The 22236-nt window shown below is 36.4% G+C and overlaps 1 protein-coding gene across 6 annotated transcripts in view; it reads left to right on the top strand.

The window, feature by feature from the left end:
* ZFYVE16 (zinc finger FYVE-type containing 16) overlaps positions 1-22236 on the top strand; it is a 56252-nt gene that overhangs the window by 18295 nt on the left and 15721 nt on the right. For 5 of the 6 annotated variants that reach the window (XM_012472166.3, XM_012472167.3, XM_012472169.3 and 2 more), the window contains 9 exons: positions 1643-1751; positions 4275-6529; positions 7448-7544; positions 10802-10963; positions 13014-13156; positions 16357-16735; positions 17956-18075; positions 18800-18955; positions 19832-20056. In XM_012472166.3, the coding sequence (XP_012327589.2) occupies positions 1682-1751; positions 4275-6529; positions 7448-7544; positions 10802-10963; positions 13014-13156; positions 16357-16735; positions 17956-18075; positions 18800-18955; positions 19832-20056 (3607 nt within the window). In that variant the 5' untranslated portion in view covers positions 1643-1681. The remainder of the gene's footprint in view (positions 1-1642; positions 1752-4274; positions 6530-7447; positions 7545-10801; positions 10964-13013; positions 13157-16356; positions 16736-17955; positions 18076-18799; positions 18956-19831; positions 20057-22236) is intronic. The other variant, XM_012472170.3, reaches the window with a different exon arrangement.

The following is a 22236-nucleotide window of genomic DNA, read 5'->3' on the forward strand; positions in this document are numbered from 1 at the left end:
ACAGGACATGATCTTGTTCTTTTTTATGGCTGCATAGTATTCCATGGTTTTATATGTACCACATTTTCTTTGTCCAGTCTATCATTGATGGGCATTTGGGTTGATTCCATGTCTTTGCTATTGTGAATAGTGCTGCAGTGAACATACACATGCAAGTTTCTTTATAGTAGAATGATTTATATTCCTTTGGGCATATACCAGTAATGGGATTGTTGCGACAAATGGTATTTCTGGTTCTAGATCTTTGAGGAATCACTATGCTGTCTTCGTGTAAAAGTGTTCCTATTTCTCCATCACCTTGCCAGCTTCTGTTGTTTCTTGACTTTTTAATGATTGCCATTCTGACTGGCCTGAGATGGTATCTCATTGTGGTTTTAATTTTCATTTCTCTAATGATCAGTGATGTTGAGCTTTTTTTCATGTTTGTTGGCCATATAAATATCTTCTTTTGAGAAATATCTGTTCATGTCCTTGGGTAGGATAAATTCTTGAATTCTTTTTCCCTTAATTGATCAATTTTCAGAGTGATTGGTTAGTACCCTGCTAACCCTCCAATGAGCGGTATGTTTTGTTTTTGTTTTTAGTATCATTTGATCTTTTGTTTTTTTAGAAAAATTTATTTGATTTATGTTCAGTCCTTTGCAGTCTTCATTCATTCGATGCTCACTTGTCCCCTTTAAGCCAGTGCCCTTCAACTTGGCTTTTACTTTTGATATTATCCCATTAGTTATCGACAGATTCCTGTGAGGTTTCTCAGGCTTATTTGGTAGAGTTTCTGCTCCAGACCAGAGGTTCATCTACTTTTTTCATCTTTTCATAAAACTAACTTTTAGTTTTCTTGTGCCTCTCTCTTATATGCTTGTTTTCCATTTCTTTAATTTCTGCTCTTAGTTTATTTGTTTTCAGTCTTTCTTCTTTTGTAGTATAAGTGTCTAAGGTGACTGGGTGCAGTGTTTTATGCCTGTAATCCCAGCACTTTGGGAGGCTGAGATAAGCAGATAACTTGAGGTCATCGAGATAGCCTGGCCAAAATGGTGAAACTCCTACTCTTCCAAAAAAAAAAAAAAATACAAAAGTTAGCTGGGCATGTTGGCATGTGCCTGTAGTCCCAGCTACTCATGAGGCTGAGGCAGGAGAATCGCTTGAACCTGGGAGGTGGAGGTTGTAGTGAGCCAAGATTGTACCACTGCACTCCAGTCTGGGTGACAGAGCGAAACTCCATCTCAAAAAATAAAAAAGCGTCTAAGACTCTAAGTATCTCGAGAAGTACCACTTTTACTGAATCCCAGAGTTTTTAATATACAGTATTTTTATGTATATGTTGTTTATATTATTTTGAAATGTTGTATTTATAAGTAGTTTTAGCTTTCCATTATGAATTCTTCTTTGACCCATGAGTTATTTAGGTAAATGTTTTAAAATTTATAATAGTTTATATGTGCAAATATGTTGTTAGAGTTGGTTTTTGTGTCATTTTTATATATACAGGGGCAATTTCCCCAACTAAATTGTAGATACCTTAAAGCAGCACTCTTAAATTTTATTTCTGTGTCAATTTCTTGACTGTGTTTTCTGGTGTAGAATAGATTTCACAATATTTATGTTACAGAATTAAATGAAATATTATCTTTTTATTTTTTAGGCAAACAAGAATTAAATTCTGAATAAGTCTACAGGTAGGATGGACACTTATTTTAAAGCAGCTGTCAGTGACTTGGATAAACTCCTTGATGATTTTGAACAGAACCCAGGTTTGTTGATTTTCTATTTTTGCCACTAATGGAATTTTTAAATATCTATCATTAAGTTATCTCAGGTATAGAGTAATATTAGCAAAATTTTCTTTCAATTTTGGTCACATTGTTATCTTCTGCTAAAAGTTCATTTATTTCATAATAAGATGTTAGTTGATTCTTAGACTGAATGGGATCCATAACCAGAAACCAGAAGTAAGGAAACTAGAAGGTTTTTTTCCTATATTCAAATTAGCTCTAAGAAACACATTTCTTTTCTTTGTATTTTTGAGACAAGGTCTCACTCTGTCACTCAGGCTGAAGTACAGTGCCACAATTAGAGCTCACTGCAGTCTCAGCCACCTGGGCTCAAGCAGTCCTCCCACCTCAGCCTCCAAGTGGGACTACAGATGCATGCCACCATGCTGGCTAATTTTTCAATTACTTTTAGAGACAGGATCTTCCTATGTTGCCCAGGCCTGTCTAGAATTCCTGGGTTCAAGCAATCCTCCTGCCTCAGCCTCCCAAAGCATTGGGATTATAGGCATGAGCCACCTGCTTGGCCCTAGAAAAGCCTTTAAAACCAACATATGAGCAAGCTAAAAGCTATTTGAGAGTTCTACATAAATCGGTATTTCATTAACATGAGAGATGGTATTTTCTTTCCTTCCTTCCTTCCTTCTTTCCTTCCGTCCTTCCCTCCCTCCCTCCCTCCCTCTCTCTCTCTCTTTCTCTTTCTTGGAGTTTCACTCTTGTCGCCAGGCTGGAGTGCAATGGTGCAATCTCGGCTCACCACAACCTCCGCCTCCCAGGTTCAAGTGATTCTCCTGCCTCAGCTTCCAGAATAGCTGGGATTACAGGCATGTGCCACCATGCCTGGCTAATTTCATATTTTTAGTAGAGACGGGGTTTCTCCATGTTGGTCAGGCTGGTCTCGAACTCCTGACCTCAGGTGATTTGCCTGCCTTGACCTTCCAAAGTGCTGGGATTACAGGCTACTTTAATTTGGTTTTTATAGTGCCACTAAGTTTCTTTTCTTTTCTTTTTCTTTTTTTTTTTTTTAAGAGACGGGGTGTTGCTCTGTCACCCTGGGTGGAGTGTAGTGGTGCAGTCATAGCTTACTGCAGCCTTGAATTCCTGCACTCAGGCGATCCTCTCACCTCAGCCTTCTAAGTAGCTGGGACCACAAGTGTGTGTCACCATGCCCGGCTAATTTAAAAATGTGTATTTGTTTACAAATGGGGTCTCACTGTGTTGCTCAGTTTGGTCTTGAACTCCTGGTCTCAAGTTATCCTCCTGATATGGGTTCCCAAAGTGCTGGGATTACAGTTGTAAGCCACCATGCCCAGCCACAACTAAATTATTTTGAGTGGAATTTTTATCACTTTATGACATCTACATTCAAAAGTAAAAACTAGAAAGTACTTTAAAATCAAATAAAAATAGCTTTGATCTCTCTCCTGCTGCCTTGTAAAGAAGGTGCTTGCTTCTCCTTTGCCTTCTGCTATGATTTTAAGTTTCCTGAGGCCTCCCCAGCCATGTGGAATTATCGGCTTCTTTTATCTGGATGTGGCTATGGCCACCAACAGCTCCAGATTCATACTGCCACCTGAGAAGTCTCCTTCTTCCTTCTGTCAAATTTGGAGTATTAGGAGAATGCCTTTAAGTGGCCCAGCTTGAAACAATCACATGCCCATCACCATGGACATAGTGTGCAGTGCTACTACGATTGGCAATGTCGATTAGAGCACCACAGGGAAATGAGGGTAGAATCCAGATGATAGAAAAATGAACAAGTAGAAAGTCAACTTGAGGAGTCCTCCCAAAGAAAGGAAAGATCAAGGAGATCAAATTACCAGAGCAACTATGCACAAGAGCCAAGGACATTCATTTATGCAGTCAGTTAATCATTTCTTGAACATTTAAGTTTCAGGAAGTATTCTAAGCAATGGGGGTGTAAGTCAGAAAAAAAGAGACAAGGTTCCTGCACTTGTGACACATATTTTGTAGTTGATTAAAACAGCCAATGATCACCGGGCGCGGTGGCTCACGCCTGTAATCCCAGCACTTTGGGAGGCCAAGGTGGGCCAATCACGAGGTCAAGAGATCGAGACCATCCTGGTCAACATGGTGAAACCCCGTCTCTACTAAAAATACAAAAAATTAGCTGAGCGTGGTGGCGCGTGCCTGTAATCCCAGCTACTCAGGAGGCTGAGGCAGGAGAATTGCCTGAACCCAGGAGGCAGAGGTTGCGGTGAGCCGCGATCGCGCCATTACACTCCAGCCTGGGTAACAAGAGTGAAACTCCGTCTCAAAAAAAAAAAGAAACAGCCAATAATCATAAACAAGATAATTTCAGATAAAAGTAAATGCTCTAAAGGAAATAAAAAAATAGTTTTGGAGGTTATTTCTCTTTTGTAAAAGGATAATCTATGGTCTTTTTAAAAAGTTTATTTAATTTAGAAGTCTTGGGAAACATGATATGTTTAATAATTTTTATTTGATTTGAGTCTCTCGAATAACACTATTTCTCTATTTTAGATGAACAAGATTATCTTCAAGACGTACAAAATGCGTATGATTCTAACCACTGCTCGGTTTCTTCAGAGTTGGCTTCCTCACAGCTAACTTCATTGCTCCCAAAAGACCAACAATGCGTTAATAGTTGTGCCTCATCAGACATAAGCTATGAAACAAATGAGAGTTCCCTGAATGAAAAAACACTCAAGGGACTTACTACTATACAAAATGAAAAAAATGTAACAGGACTTGATCTTCTTTCTTCTGTGGATGGTGGTACTTCAGATGAAATCCAGCCTTTATGTATGGGACGATGTAGTAAACCTATCTGTGATCTGATAAGTGACATGGGTAACTTAGTTCATGCAATTAATAGTGAAGAAGATATTAAAAAATTATTGCCAGATGATTTTAAGTCTAATGCAGATTCTTTGATTGGATTGGATTTATCATCAGTGTCAGATACTCCCTGTGTTTCTTCAACAGACCATGGTAGTGTTACTGTCAGAGAACAGCAGAATGACATCAATTCTGAATTACAAAATAGAGAAATCAGAGGAATCAAAGAATTGGGTATAAAAATAGATACACTTTCAGATTCCTGTAATTACAGTGGAACAGAAAATTTAGAAGATAAAAAGATCTCTAATCAGTTAGAACCAATCATTGATTTTAACACATCAACTGTTTTGACTCAACAAATTTCCAAAACATTTGATGCCAAAGACAAACTACAACAGAAGAGCCAGCCATGTGAATTACTAAAAGATGATGGCTTAGTAAAGGAGGAAGTAGATGGGGAAGTCATAAATGCTGCAGAATGTTTAAAAGAAGAGGGCAAGACAAATGCTTTGTCCTGCAGCCCTCCAAAAACTGAAGATTTATGCTTAAGTGATTTAAATTCAAGAGTTGAAAATTTCAAATTACCTGACTTTTCCTTTCAGGAAGATAAGACTGGTACATTTATAAAACAATCTGCACCAGAAGACTCAAGAAATTTAGACCTTACAGATAACAAAATAATCCAAGATTCCTCTTCCGCTTTACATGTTTCAAGTGAAGACGTACAGTCCTCGTTGTCCTGTCTTTCGGTATCTGGGACTATGTGTGGATCACTAATTGACAGTAAAGCACAGGGTGATTTTTTACCTCAGCGTGAACATAGAGATAATATACAAGATGTGGTGACTATACATGAAGAAAAACAGAAGAGTGTTGCTCTAGGTGGGGAACCATTCGAGGAGACTGATCTTTTGAAACAGGAAAAATGTAAAAACATACTTCTTCAGCCATTAATTGAAGGGATGGAAAACAGAAAGGTAGATCCTGACCAGACAGTAATCAGAGTTGAGTCTTTGGATGGTAGTGACACTAATTCTACAGCTGTAGAAACTCAAGAGGGCCTTTCTGGCACTAATGTCCCAGAGTCTTCTGATTGTTGTGAAGGTTTTATTAATACTTTTTCAAGCAATGTTATGGACGGGCAAGACTTAGATTACTTTAATATTGATGAAGGTGCAAAAAGTGGCACACTAATTAGTGATGCTGAACTTGATGCCTTTCTGACAGAACAGTATCTTCAGACCACTAACATAAAGTCTTTCGAAGAAAATGTAAATGACTGTAAATCGCAAATGAATCAGATAGATATGAAAGGCTTAGATAATGGAAATATCAATAATATATATTTCAATGCAGAAGCAGGAGCTATTGGGGAAGGTCATGGTATTAATATAATTTGTGAAACAGTTGATAAACAAAATACAATAGAAAATAACCCTTCTTTAGGAGAAAAAAGTACAATTCTAATTGAACAGGGGTTACCTACCACTAAGTCTGAGATTACAAATGAATTATCAGTCTCTGATATTAATAGTCAATCTGTTGGAGGGGCCAGACCTAAGCAATTGTTTAGCCTTCCATCAAGAACAAGGAGTTCAAAGGACCTGAATAAGCCAGATGTTCCAAATACAATAGAAAGTGAACCCAGCATAGCAGATACAGTTGTTCCAATCGCTTGTGCTATAGATTCTACAGCTGATACTCAGGTTAGCTTCAACTCTAATTACATCGATATAGAAAGTAATTCTGAAGGTGCATCTAGTTTTGTAACTGCAAATGAAGATTCTCTACCTGAAAACACTTGCAAAGAAGGCTTGGTTTTGGGCCAGAAACAGCCTACTTGGGTTCCTGATTCAGAAGCTCCAAATTGTATGAACTGCCAAGTCAAATTTACTTTTACAAAACGGCGACACCATTGCCGAGCATGTGGGAAAGTAAGTTATAAAAATCTTTAAGTCTTTTGTTCTTTTGAGACATTTTAAATAAATATGATAGAAAAGGCTGGTTAACAGATAATTACAAGATTGGGTTAGTTTAAAATCAGTGTTTTTCATCTACCAGTCAGGAAATATATAAAGCAGTGTCATTTTGCAGATTGCTTGATGGTTGAATACATGTTACATTATCAGGGGTATTAATTACATGTTGGGAAATGAGAAATAATTACTAATTTTTGTGAAATTTAAGAATATTTGTTCTTCTGTCTCTAACATTGACACATTAAATATTCCAGATTTGGTCAGATTCCCCTTTGTCCTCAAATATTTAATTTCAAGACCAGTCTACAGCTAGTGTTGTGATCACTCCAGAGCAATCTGACTTGCACAGCATTCAGAATATTGAAGCTGACCTTGAGATCTGACTGTCTGATAACAGTCAAGATAAAAAAGATTGTCTATAAACTATAAGGATTGCCTTTAGAAATCCTATAACATTATTTATTCAGATTTTTCAGTAATACATTGGTTTCAGATCAGTCCTATTTTTTTTAGCAAAATAATATTTTACTTTAAAAAGTTTTAAATAAAGAACTACAGAGAACTTTTTATTATTATAAACTTATTCAGTAAAGATAGTTTTTGTTCCCTCTCTAGTGAACAGAATTTATTTAAGGAATTCTTATCGGAAATATGGTATCAAATTGCAGAAATCTCATTTAAGTTACCAAAAAAAAAAAAAAAAAAAGAGAAATCATTTAAGGACTCCACCTATGATTAGGGTGATTAGGAAAATGATTTATATAATAAGGAAAATGAGTTTTGGTTAATTAGGTTTAGAACCTCCCCACAGTGCCTCTAGTAATTGTAAACATTCTTGAAACAAAAACAAATTTGACATTTTATTCTTTATAGGTATTTTGTGGTGTCTGTTGTAATAGGAAGTGTAAACTGCAATATCTAGAAAAGGAAGCAAGAGTATGTGTAGTCTGCTATGAAACTATTAGTAAAGGTGAGTATTAACTTGACATATTTTCTTCCAGTAATTGAATATATCTTAAAATTAATTGGATTGTGATGACAAAGATAAACTTCTTTATTTTCTTAAGGCAGGGACCTAGTGTTGAATTATCTGGCTTAGGTGGGACATCCCAAGGCTTGGTTTCTCTTCTTTTTGTTCCACTCTCACAATTAATACTACCAATCTGGAAAGGAAGCATTCAATTTCTGGAGTGGCAGTTCATTAACTTTTAACAGGTACCAAGTCCCTAAATGCTGCATTTCATCTGCCTATTTGTTTTTGTCATTATCATTGTCATGTTCATCATCTTAATCTAAATAAACACTTGTAGATACCTATCAAGTAGTACTGAATATTATTTATTAATAGCACAGGGCAAGATACTAGTTCGTACCCTTTAGAAAATAACAACCTAAAATGGAAGTATAAGATAAGGTGGTAATATTTATGATTTTATAAATTCATAGGACTACCACACTATTTGCACATTTCTGTCTCATATTTTTTTTCCTTTCTCAACTTCAGAATTTTGCATATGTACATTTCCCATTATTTCTTTGGCTCTCTAGCTACAATTATTAGCAATAGTCTTGGTGGTCTTTGAGTTCTCACAGGGTGTGTGTTGTGTTTTTTTCCCCAAATCCATGTTTGTTCTTTTGAGTACCACTTGGCATTTTAAAAGATTTGTTAACAGTTTAATTCCCAGCAAATATTACTTGGGCCTTCTTTGACCAGACGTATGCACTAGCTCAGGCACTGCGTCCTGTTAGCCAGGGGAATGAATACCCGATAATAATTTGTTTTTCTCTTTTGAATGAAGATAAATTTTTTCAGCAATTCTCCAAAAATCTCTGATGTGAGTCTGTTAGCCTGAGGTAAGCTGCTCTTCTCCCTGATGTTGACCTCTGCTCTGGAAGATAACAAAGTGTAAATCTTTTTATATTTCCATGTTACCACCATTGTTTATGAAGAGGTTAGTTTAAGTGCTTATAGTTGTTTTGTTTTTTCCTTATGCTGTTTCAGTAGCCTAGAAGATGACTGCTGGTGCTGTTAGCCAAGGGAATCTGCTAGAATTCAGAAATTTTAGAGCAAGCTCCCACATAATTATCTCCCCCACTTAAAAAGAAATTAAACACCCATGAAAATTTGAAATGTTATTTATGTTGACAAGTCAGGTTTTTGGGTGAGCATTCAGGCATATTTTGACTAAGGGTCCAGGAGGGGAGAAGATATGGTTATTAAAGACATTCAGTGGAATACTGAGATCAAGCTTTGGTTTTTCAAAGAAAATACTGTGGAATGAGCTTATTTAGTTATCTGTTTAAATTTATTCCTTTTTGATATCTTAATAGCATATAGTTTCATCTACAGTGCTATATATCATTAATTTATATGCCACAAGAAAGCATAAATAAAAATATCAACGTTAGGTTGAAAATAATAGAAGTGATCATTTAAATTAATGGTATCAAATAAGAAGAGAAAGATGGTTCATGGGTTGTGAGACACATTCCATGAAGGATTGGAGGAAAAAGATAATTTGAATAGAGATTGTGAATAATGAGAAAGCTGTCCTGAGATTACATGAGTTTCAAGGAAGCACACATGTGAATGTCAATAAGTAGATTTGGGACAAGTTAGAAATTACTTTGAAATCCAGAGTAAGGTGTTTGGATTTCACTTGGTTAATGGAAGCCATTTTATAAGTGCCATCATTCAGTGGCGCTTGAGGAATATTTTAGCAATGGCAACATTTATAGCAGATCAGTTTGGAGAAATGCTGAAGGGAGAGCTATCAGCGTTGTTCCTTGTTTTTTGGATGAAAGATCATTCAGCAGTATCCAGGCACTATTCTGCATTCTGAAGTTGAAGTTGAGAGCAAAATAGAAGCTATATTCTCATGAAATTTATGAATGTATGTAGAGATGGATAGTAAGCAAAAATATATCAGATGGTGATAATGCCTTAAATTTAAAAATTTTAAAAGTGTAGAGTGATAGTTTATAGATTAGTGGCAAAAGGAATTTTTGTTTTTAGTTGAAGTCTCACCCTGTCACTTCGGTTGGAGTGTAGTGGTGTGATCTCAGCTCACTGCAACCTCCTAGGATCAAGCAGCCCTCCCATCTCAGCCTCCCGAGTAGTTGGGACCACAGGCACACATCATCACACCCAGCTAACTTTTTGTATTTTTGGTAGAGACGGGGGTTTTACCACGTTGCCTAGGCTAGTCTCAAACTCCTGAGCTCAAGCGATTCACTTGATTTGGCCTCTCAAAGTGTTGGGATTATAAGCGTGAGCCACTGTGTCTGACCTTAGGTAGTATTTTTTATAAGGTGATCAGAGTAAGGCTTTATGGTAATATGACATGAGCAGAGTCTTGAAGAAAGTGAGAAAATAAAGCTGTGTAAGTACCTATGAAAAGAACATTGTAGGCCAATGGAATAATAAGAGCAAAGATTCTAAGCTGGAGGAGTACTTACTTGAGCGAGGAGATCTGGGTGGCTGGATCATAGTGAATGAGTGGGGTTGTAGTGAGAGATGAGGTCAAACAGGTACCTGGGAAAGTGGAGGAGGTAGGGATGCTAATTATGTTGGATCTTGTGAGCCATTGTAACAACTTAAATTTTCACTTTAGCCATTAAAGGATTTTAAGCAGAGGAATGATGAGATACGATTTATGTCTAAAAGAATCTCTCTAAACTATGTTGGAAATAGACTCTAGGGGTACAAGGGCAAAAACAGAGACAGTCGTGTTAAATAAGGGTTATTCTCTGTGGATATCAAACATACACCAGATATAATATGGAAATAACTTATCGATAGCTTATCAAAGTGGCATGCTGCCACACATGGACACTGAGAGGGGAGCATCACACACTGGGGTCCCTTGGGGGAGACAAGGGAGGGACATTGTGGGGTGGGTGGGGAGGTCGGGGAGGGATAACATGGGGAGAAATGCCAGATGTAGGTGATGGGGGATGGAGGCAGCAAACCACATTGCCATGTGTGTACCTATACAACAATCCTGCATGATCTGCGTATGTAACCCAGAACCTAAAGTACAATTAAAAAAAAAAAAGAGCCTGTGCTAGCTATTCAGACAGTATCTTTGCCAAGTGCTACTACTTTTTCTTGATTAGCCATTTCTTTCTTTTTCCTTACAACTTAAAAAATAGAGATTGTAATTTGCTTGGAAGTAAATTACAAAAACATCTGAGATTTTAACACTATTGTTTTCCCCTTTATAGCTCAGGCATTTGAAAGGATGATGAGTCCAACTGGTTCTAATCTTAAATCTAACCATTCTGATGAATGTGCTACTGCCCAGCCTCCTCAGGAAAACCAAACATCCAGTATACCTTCACCAACAACTTTGCCAATTTCAGCACTTAAACAACCAAGTGTTGAAGGTAATAGGAGAAAATGCTGTGTCTTAGACTAAAGATAAATTATTGAAATAGAAATTCTATAGTGTAGCCAGAGTCTAGTCAGGAAAGAGAAACCAGACTAGATATCAAGAGGGATTTAATATAGGGAATTGGTTTCACATGCAGGCTGGAAGACTGGAAGAGCAAAAAGGCTGTGCTCCAGTGCCTCAGCAGTTAGTAACTACAGGAAGCAACCGTTATAGCTGGAGTTTGGGGCTACAAAAGGGGAGAGGCTAGAGCTCAGTGCAGGAGAACCAGGAGGTGCTTGGATATCAGATGTGGGAGTCAGAAGCCATGGTCATGGCACCATCAAGAGGCCTCATAGAGTTGGTGCTCAGATGACTGAAGTAGAGCTCCAGATTTGATGTTAGGAGTACTGAAAATCATGAGTCCAGCAGCTGTATCTGGTGGTGGTGCTGCTGCAAAGATCCTTGCAGGAACCAGAAACAAAGAATTCCTTCTCATTTCTTCCCACCTTATGGTCTCCCACCAGTGCCTGCTATTGGAAAAACCTGACCAAAGCCAGTAACAAGAGAGTCTGGGAATTGCTGTTTCCAGACTTCCAACCTGGCATCCAAGAACCCAGTGTAGAGGGTGAGCTTGGGTTTGAGAGGCAATAGGTAAATAATTGTCCTATCTCCTTTTTGTTAAAAATCTATTTTTAATTGTATATTTTACCACAGCAATGTTTTTAAATCTATTTTTAAATCTTTGAGTTACGTGTTCTTTTTTTCAACCTGTCATCACTTTAGCATCTTGAGTAAAGCACATGTATGTCTTTAAATATGAATTATTAGTCTGTAACTTGCTAGAAAAGAACCATGAATGTCAGTTAAAGGTAAACTTGGATCCTTCTATTTTTGTGGACTTAAATTTATTACTCGGTAGCTATTTTTCATTTATTATAATGAAATGAGACTCAGCATTATATGTTGTATATTATAGCTCTAAAGATGAATAAATCGTGTTTAAAAATATGTACATAGTCTTATGTTGGTAACCAAAGTGATTAAATTATAAAAATGTTGCAAACACAAGAAAGATATTTAATTTGTCTACCTACATTGCAGTATATATATATATATATATATATATATATATATATATATATTTCCAATTTTTTCAGTATTTATTGTATTCTGGAAAGTAGACATTGAATCTTTATTTATTTTTAAAATATTGTTCTAAAATCATCTGGCAGAGATTTTCATAACCTTCCTCTATGGATGCTTTGTAAGAAAAGAGAAAAATGTTTATGTTGATATCTAGTTATTTCCTTCAAATTTGGAAGGAAATATTAATCAGTATTAATAAAGTTCAGTATCCACATTATAAGAACAAAAAAATGTTATGCTTCTCTTGTTAAATAAAAGCAAGAAATGTCCTGTGGTAGTAAGAAATGTCCTGTGATATTAAGAAATCTCAAGTGATCCTGTTACCTTTTTTAAGTTTTTAAATGTCTATATATATATATGAAGAATAGATATATATAAGCTATATATATACACACACACACACACACACACACACATATATATATATATATATATGTGTGTGTGCTTCAGTCTACTCCACTTTTCATCACTGTACCTTAGGCCCTAAATTTTATTTAGTCTCTTCTCCACACTCACACAAACTTACCCTCAATAATATAGGCTTTAAATCTTCTTCCCCCTTTGTCTTTAAGGTGTAATCTCTCCTGTCCACTCCTCTTCAGAGTGATTCCCAGTGCCACCTCTGGTCTAATATGCTATGAATTAGATAGATCTCCTGTCCATTCCTTTTCATAGTATATGATTTCCAGGGCCACTCCTGGTCTAATATGCTCCTCTTGTATGAATTAGATAGAAACGGACTCCACTCAGGGCAGATGAATCACAAAAGGCCATTTCTCTAGACCTTTGTAGCCCTGAGAATTCAGGGGTTGCCAATCGATAGCAAAAGGCTTTTGAAAACATTTCCTGATCTATTTGGCATTAAATCATTGCAATATTACCAGATTAAAATGTTTTACTTTTTCAATTGATTCTAGGACTATGCTCCAAAGAACAGAAGAGAGTATGGTTCGCAGATGGTATATTGCCCAATGGTGAAGTTGCAGATACAACAAAATTATCATCTGGAAGTAAACGATGTTCTGAAGACTTTAGTCCTCTCTCACCTGATATGCCTGTGGTAAGGAATTCAAAGAATAACTTATAACTTATTGACTAAGTAAAATTTTATTTTGTAGATAATTCCTGGTGGGATTACTAGAGTACCTTTTTTTTTTTTTTTTAACACTTTGAATTTCCTAAAATAAGAGATGGATTGATATAGTGAATATATTTTAAATTTAACCCCCTTTTAAAAAAATAGAGAGGTTGGGCGCAGTGGCTCACGCCTGTAATCCCACCACTTTGGGAGGCCGAGGTGGGCAGATCACGAGGTCAAGAGATCAAGACCATCCTGTCAAGAGATCAAGACCATCCTGGCCAACATGGTGAAACCCTGTCTCTACTAAAAATACAAAAATTAGCTGAGTGTGGTGGTGTGCACCTGTAGTCCCAGCTACTCAGGAGGCTGAGGAAGGAGAATCGCTTGAACCCGGGGGGCGGAGTTTGCAGTGAGCACACTACTGCACTCTAGCCTGGCGACAGAGGCAGTCTTGCTGTGTTGTCCAGGCTAAAGTGCAGTGGCATAATTACCACTTAACTGCAGCCTCTAATTCCTGGGCTCAGGTGTTGCTTCCACCTCAGCCTCCCAAGTAGCTGGGATTACAGGTGTGAGCCACCATGCCTGGTTTAGACTTTACTGTTAAAAAACTTTTTTTTTAATTACATTTTTTTTTTTTTTAGAAATGAGATCTCACTATTTTGCCCAGGCTGGTATCAAACTCCTGACCTTGAGTAATCCTTCCATCTCATCCTCCTGAGTCATTGAGATTACAGGTGTAAACCACCACACCTGACAGATTTTACCTTTTTTTTTTTAAGAGTCTCTGTCACCCAGGGTGGAGTATAGTGGTGCAATCTCAGCTCACTGCAACCTCCGCCTCCCAGGTTCAAGTGATTCTCCTGTCTCAGCCTCCCAAGTAGCTGGGATTACAGGCACCCGCCACCACATCCAGCTAATTTTGGTATTTTTAGTAGAGATGGGGTTTCACCACGTTGGCCAGGCTGGTCTCAAACTCCTGATCTCAAGTTATCTGCCCACTTTGGCTCCCAAAGTGCTGGGATTATAGGTGTGAGCCACTGCGCCTGGCCCAGATTTTACCTGTTTTAAATACCAGTTTAAGGGACTGGTTCTCATACTTTTGGCCTCAGGACCCCTTTATACTCTTAAAAGTTATTAAGAACCCTAAAGCACTATAGGGTTTATGGGTTATACCTATTGATAATTACTACATTAAAATTAAAATTCAGAAATTTAAAAAATATTTCTTAACTAATTGCAAAATAAGGCTGTTACATTAGCAGAAATAATTTTTTATGAAAAATTTTTTCAAAAGTTTAGTAAGAATAGTGGGATTGTTTTACATTTTTGCCAATTTCTTTAATGTCTGACTTAATAGAAGACAAACATATTCTCACATCTGGTTCTACATTCAGTGTGTTGTGATATATTATTTTTGATAAATTATATGAAAAAAACCTAGGACCTCACCAACTCCCTAAAAGGGTCTGCGGGACTCCAAGGATCTCTGGACCACATTTTGAGAGCCACTGGTATGGAGAAATGTAACTGAGATTTAGTAATTTAATTTAGACTAATATTTATTTAATTATTTTCAAACATCCAAGAAAGTATGTGATGATATTTATGCTTACATTTACATAAATGTGCTAGGTGTTTAACAGAAGATATAGAATATAGAATCCCAGATCACCAAGAATTCTCATAGAGTGGCACATACTCATAGAAGCAAGTGTTAATGTATAAATTAGGAATGTTTTACGCATTAAACAGATTTATTGAGCATCTACTCTGTGCCAGTCACCTGGTTGATCCTGGGTACATGTATTAGAAAAGATGAATACTAGGCCGGGTATGGTGGCTGACACCTGTAATCCCAGCACTTTGGGAGGCCAAGGTGGGCGGATCTCCTGAGTTCAGGAGTTGGAGACAGCCTGACTAACATGGCAAAATCCCATCTCTACTAAAAAAAGTACAAAAATTGGCTGGGTGCGGTGGCTCACACCTGTAATCCCAGTACTTTGGGAGGCTGAGGTGGGCAGATCATGAGGTCAGGAGATTGAGACCATCCTGGCCAACATGGTGAAACCTCGTCTCTACTAAAAATACAAAAATTAGCCAGGCGTGGTAGCAGGCACCTGTAGTCCCAGCTACTCGGGAGGCTGAGGCAGGGGAATCACCTGAACCCAGGAGGCGGAGGTTGTAGTGAGCCCAGACCACACCACTGCACTCCTGCCTGGCAACAGAGCAAAACTCTATCTCAAAAAAAAACAAAACAAAAACAAACAAACAAACAAAAAATTAGTCAGGCATGGTGGCACATGCCTGTAGTTCCAGCTACTATGGGAGGCTGAGGCAAAAGAATCACTTGAACCCAGGAGGCAGAGGTTGCGGTGAACCAAGATTGCGCTACTGCACTGCAGCCTGAGCAACAGGGTGAGACTCAGTCTCAAAAAAAAAAAATAAATAAAAGATGGATACTTATCTGCTCTGTTGAAGTTCACATCTGGTAGAAACATACACTGTTTGTCAAGAGTTCATGAGCCAGATTTTACAAATAGCCATAATTACCATGGGTATGTTTCCTAGCTAGCACCTACTGTCAATCTATATTAATGAAAACGCTGAACAGGCTAATAAATATTAATTGAGTTCATAAATGGTTCTTATTTAATATTGACTTCATACAGTCTAAAAAAAAAAAGGCTTCATTGAAGTAGACTTTATGTAGTTTATTCCAGGTGGTTACTCTTGTGGAATATAGCTAAGGGGCGGCTTCCTAATCACTCCCCTCCCCTTCTTCCTGCCTTGTCCCTCCCCACTAAGTACCCAAGGGTTTTTGGCTATCATAAGAAGGGGAGAGCCTTGGGTTGAACTAAGCTTGCTCACTGTGTGATATGATATGGTATCTTGAAGTTCTTCTTGCCTCATTTTTTCCAATCTTAATATTAAGTCATTAATACCTACCTGAGCATGCAGTAAAACCAAAACCCTATGCTTCTTAATACCTTATGCTCCTGAATTTGAAGAAACAAAATCGTACTATTTCTTGGGAAATTTGACTTTATGAGAATTTCTGAACCCATTTTGGTTTTTATTTATTCTTATTAAAAAGATATATTTGACTATAGTGATCACATTTCATAGTTGAACAGAGAATATGAACTTATTTGTTAATTTTTTTGTTCCATGTTTTACAGATAGTAAACACAGTGGATCATTCCCATTCTACTACAGTGGAAAAGCCAAACAGTGAGATAGGAGATATTACAAGAAATGAGATAATTCGGAGTCCTATTTCTCAGGTTCCATCAGTGGAAAAATTGCCTGTAAACACAGGAAATGAGGGGTTACCTACTTCTAGTTCATTTACGCTAGATGATGATGTTTTTGCAGAAACTGAAGAATCATCTAGTCCCACTGGTGTCTTAGTTAACAGCAATTTACCTATTGCTAGTATTTCAGATTATAGGTTACTGTGTGGTATTAACAAGTATGTTGGCAATAAGATTAGTCTTCTACCTAATGATGAGGACAGTTTGCCCCCACTTCTGGTTGCGTCTGGAGAAAAGGGATCAGGTAGGAAAGCAGTTATTTAAATTTAAAAAGATTTTTTTAAATGCTGATGAATTTTGTCTGTGACATACGAAATATATTTTTTAAAACTTAGTTTGGTTGCAATATGTACTAGGCTAGTATCTTTTGTTTACAGAAAGTCTTACTATATAAAAACAAATTCTAAAAATATTTGAATGTTTATGATCCATTTATCACATCTGACTCCCTAATTTCGAATGAAGAAAAGTCTAATACAATAGGGAAGCTCATAGACTTTTTGCCCAAAGAAATATTTTCATTGTATTGGAATTTTGACACCACATTATTACTGTTGTTTTTTTTTTTTTTCAGGAGCATGGTACCTAAAGAAAAGAGCATTAGATTGGATGGCAAAGCTAGGAATTTTAGTTCCTTTTCTGCTATTTGTTACATCTATGACTTGCAATGTGTTACTTAATCTCCTTAAGGCCTCATTTTCTTTTGTAAATAGAACCTAGATGTTTTCTAAGGTCCTTTTCAAGCAGGAGATTCTGTGGCTAACCCCTGCCTCAGACTGGTTTCCTAGGATAGACACTTGTCACTCCAGGCATTATGTCACATTCTGCAACATGAAATGGTGGTTCTCTGTGTTATAATGTATGATTGAAGCTTAGGATTTCTGTTCTGTCAGTGGGAGCCATTACACGAACCTAGCTGTAGTGGCAAAAATACAGAATACAGTGAACCCTGTTCTTTGCATGCCATGCATATCTTTCTATTGATTGTCAAGATTTTTTTTTGCTACCTGTTCACTGATAGAGGCATATGGTAGCAAGCAGCTGATACAGGCATGTGGTAGCCAGCAGCATATATAATATGGGTCTAGACAACTTTCACAGACTTGTAAATTTCAAAAATGATAAATGGAGTGTCTACCAAACTGGAATCCACTTTATAAAAGCGTTTGTCCTAAAACTTTGAAGGTGCTAAAATTGTATACATTTGCTGTTTAATCAACGTATTATAAATATGCTATGTGTAATATAGTATTTGTATTACAGTATTAACAACTTTACATGGAAAGAAAAGTAAAAATTAGTATATAACAGTTGTCTGGGGTGTTGATTGATTTTATGAAACATGTTTGCTTTTGTTTTTAAATTTGATCAGGCCACTGGTGGATTTATAAATTTGTTTTCTTGATTTGTAAGCATATTTAATAGGATATTTATCCTGATTAATATATTACTTTCATCATTTAGTGCCTGTAGTAGAACATCCGTCTCATGAGCAGATCATTTTGCTTCTTGAAGGTGAAGGATCTCCTCCTGTTACATTTGTCCTAAATGCTAATCTACTCGTGAATGTCAAATTCATATTTTGTAAGTAATAATTTATCTTTATTTGCTTAATTGGTAAGCAGGATTTCTGAATTAATTACATCTTCAGGTTAGATTTTGACTGGCAACCGTGAAAAATAAGCAGCATTGGATATTGGTTTTTGGATATTGGATATGACTATAAATAAATTTTGCAAATTTATGTTCAGTGGGACTTGAAACACAAGCTTACAGAGTTTTATTAACATCCCTCAGTCAATCTTAGGTTAAGGTCATGGGCTTGTATAGCTGAGCTGTATTTTGATACTCATAATACAATTGACTATATCTCCTATGGCTTTTAGATAAATTGAAATTTGGTAACTGAAATAAGCAGGAATCCTGATTTAGTAGCAATAAAGACAGTTTTAAGTAAGAGACATGGGACCTAATTAAAAAGAAAGGAAGTAATTCTTAATAATTAATAATCCTCACTACTCAATAATGCATCTATCAGCTTTTCACTCTATTTAAAACTAAATTCTTACCCAGTACATTTCAGCATTTAGTGCATCTTTTATTTTAGTGTTATTTATTAATTGACTCCCTATGATAATCCTTTTTCTTACTTTATATGAATTTTATACAATTCAATTTAAGATTTTCATGAGGAGAACTTTGGGAACACAAGGAATTCGAAAAGTTGTGTTAAATGCAAAAACAGTTGTTCTTAGTTTTTTGGTTAATAGAAGTTGACATTAATAGTTGTATTCTTTTATCATCTAAGATTCCTCAGACAAATATTGGTACTTCTCAACCAATGGATTGCATGGCTTGGGACAGGCAGAAATTATTATTCTATTGTTATGTTTGCCAAATGAAGATACTATTCCTAAGGACATCTTCAGATTATTTATCACCATATATAAGGATGCTCTAAAAGGTATGGCATTTTATTTTAAATTGTTCAGACTGGGGAATGGATAAATCAGTTAAAGGCATTTATGCATTTGACTGTGCTAGCTATTTTAAAGATTTATTTTTGTGAAGAGATTGCTGATTTCTGAAAAGATCTTAATGATTATTTTGTCTCCTTAAAACTAGCATTTTATGTGATTAGTGTTTATATGCAGATTTTTATATTTTAAAAATGGAAATATATCCTTGTAGGTTTTTTTTTTTTTTTTTTTTTTTTTTTTTTTGAGACAGTGTCTCGCTCTGCCACCCAGGCTGGAGTGCAATGGCACGATCTTGGCTTACTGCAACCTCTGCTTCCTGGGTTCAAGAGATTCTTCTGACTCAGCCTCCCAAGTAGTTGGGATTACAGGCACGGGCCATCATGCCCAGATAATTTTTGTATTTTTAGTAGATGAGGGGTTTCACCATGCTGGCCAGGGTGGTCTAGAACTCCTGACCTCAAGTGATCCGCCCACCTCAGTCTCCCAAAGTGCTGGGATTACAGGCATGAGCCACTGTGCCCAGCCTGCCTCCTTGATTTTTTAATGTGTCTATGCAATTTCCTTACTGTCATTACAAGACTGGGAGATAGGGTAATTTTTCACTTGACCATGCAGTAAGGAGAAAAATGGAAAGGTTGGACACATTTTCAAATTTTTGTTCATAATTCCCAATATCCAGGAATAACTTGGAGCTTTGTGTACCGAAGGTATTCAAAAGATGTTTTTGCGAGAACAGAACTAAGGAAAAAATTCTATAGTGTCTTAAGACAGTTTATATTGGGACATTCAAACTCCGAACATTTCTTCAAAAACAGTAACGAAACAACTTAAAATCTTTTTACTAATGCATTTATTTGCAGGAAAATACATAGAAAACCTGGACAATATTACTTTTACTGAGAGTTTTCTCAGTAGCAAGGATCATGGAGGATTCCTGTTTATTACACCTACTTTTCAGAAACTTGATGATCTCCCATTACCAAGTAATCCTTTTCTTTGTGGAATTCTAATCCAGAAGCTTGAGATTCCCTGGGCAAAGGTTTTTCCTATGCGTTTAATGTTGAGATTGGGTGCAGAATATAAAGGTAAGTTTTAGAGTCATAAGTTAAATTGCATATTTTCAAATATATTGAATGTAAAATAAGACTTTCAGGGAATCATCAAATCAACTTTAGTGGATTAATGGAACTACATTTGTTTTGCTATGCTTTTAAAGTTCTAATACAACTCTCTTTTACCAGGTTCGTCTAGATAACTGTGGTATGTCTTCAAGTTTCTAGATGTTCATAAGTTGTTTTATTACCTAAAACTTTTCTTCTTAAATTTGAGAACAAAACAGAAAACAGTACAGATTGAGTGTGCTATATCTGAAATGTATTGGATCAGTTTTTTTGAATTTTGGACTTTTTCAGATTTTGGAATATTCACAGAATACATACCAGTTGAGCATCCCAAATCCAAAATCTGAAATGCTCCAGTGAGTATTTCTTTTGAACATCACGTTGGCATTGAAAAAAGTTACAGGCCAGACATGGTGGCTCACACCTGTAATCCCAGCACTTTGGGAGACCAAGGTGGGCAGATCACTTGAGGTCAGGAGTTCAAGAACAGCCTGGCCAATGTGGTGAAACCCTATCTCTTACTAAAAATACAAAAATTAGCCAGGCAAGCTAGCAGGCACCTATAATCCCAGCTACTTGGGAGACTGAGGCAGGAGAATTACTTGAACCCAGGAGGCAGATTTGCAGTGAGCCGAGATCGTGCCACTCCATTCCAGCCTGGGTAACAGAGCAAGACTCTGTCTCAAAAAAAAAAAGTTACAGATTTTAGAGCATTTTGGATTTTAGGTTTTCAGATTTGGGATGTTCAACATGTGTTAATTACTTTCGTTAAAATTTTCTTAAAAGCATGTACTGTTGGGAGTTGTTATGTTGCCTATGTATTAAGAACATAAATCTTTGCCTCTCTCAATTTTTCTACATCATAAAGCCAAACATAAAGGATTTTTGGGTTAGCGGTGCTTTGTTTTCAGTTACTGACCACAATTAAATGCTAACTATTTTTAGAGAAGGAAGTACTTAAAAATTGTAGTGCTTTTCTAAGCTTGATTATTCTTATTTTTATATTCTGATGTTTATCTCTCAAAAGTGACATAGCCTGTATCATTTATGTATATGTGCATGTGTGTATATTATCTACCCTTGACACAATGGGTGATTCTAAAGCTGCTATGATGTTTATATATATGGTTCTTTCTGAATTAGAATTATTTCTAATGTTAAACTTTTTTGAATTCCCACCATATCTTCTCTGACTTTTTTCAAGAAATAATATATGTATTGCATTTGAAGTACATCACATCTAATGAACTTTTTAGACATTTGATTCTAATATAATTTGGTAGAGATTTAATAATATAATTAATTATATTAATAGTAATTATATTAGAGATTTAATATAATTTGGCAGAAAATTAAATATTGAGATATAAAAATGGTGATTACTATTTCAGAATAGACAAATTGAGAGAAGGGATAATCTATTTGGCAAATTTTATTAAACTGTGATTTTGGGGATGGGGATTCCTTACCATTCAGGATTTACATACGTGATGCTATTAACTTGTGGGAAAAATAACAAAATTTAATTTGCATCTCAGATTTTGTACTGTGTGAACCAAAGAGCCTAAGAAAGATTAGGGCAACAAACTAGCTAATCAAATTATTATGGAACGTGTCTGTAAGTATGGTCAGTATTTTGACCAGTAGCACTTCTAGATAGTAAGTCTGGTTTTCTCACACTGAAGGTTGGAGAATCATGGAGCAATACGAAGGACTTCTCATAAATCACAGGGATTGGAACTGCAAAGCTTTGATAAGCTTTTTAGTGGTAATGAGGGGAAACTGTCAGTTATACATAGAAGTTAATTCACCTCAGCTCTTTTCTGAATTATTTCTGTTCTGCTGGATTTTACATAGACTGGCACTTTGACATTATTGGTGCCTATGTCTCTCTAGATGTGAACTTGTGTGTGTGTGTGTGTGTGTGTGTGTGTGTTTGTGTGTATTTTGTTACAGAGGTAATGTACATTTGAAAAAGCTAATGCGAAAGTTAAAATCCCAAGAATAAAGACTGAAAGTAACTGTCTCAAAATAGTAATTTTATTTTTTTATTTTATTTTTATTTTTTAAGATGGAGTCTTGCTCTGTTGCCCAGGCTGGAGTGCAGTGGCATGATCTTGGCTCACTGCAACCTCCACCTTCCA

Source organism: Aotus nancymaae, unplaced genomic scaffold, assembly GCF_030222135.1.
Source record: "Aotus nancymaae isolate 86718 unplaced genomic scaffold, 86718_ANA_hifiasm-v0.15.2.pri h1tg000014l, whole genome shotgun sequence".
In the NCBI taxonomy this organism is placed as follows: domain Eukaryota; kingdom Metazoa; phylum Chordata; class Mammalia; order Primates; family Aotidae; genus Aotus; species Aotus nancymaae.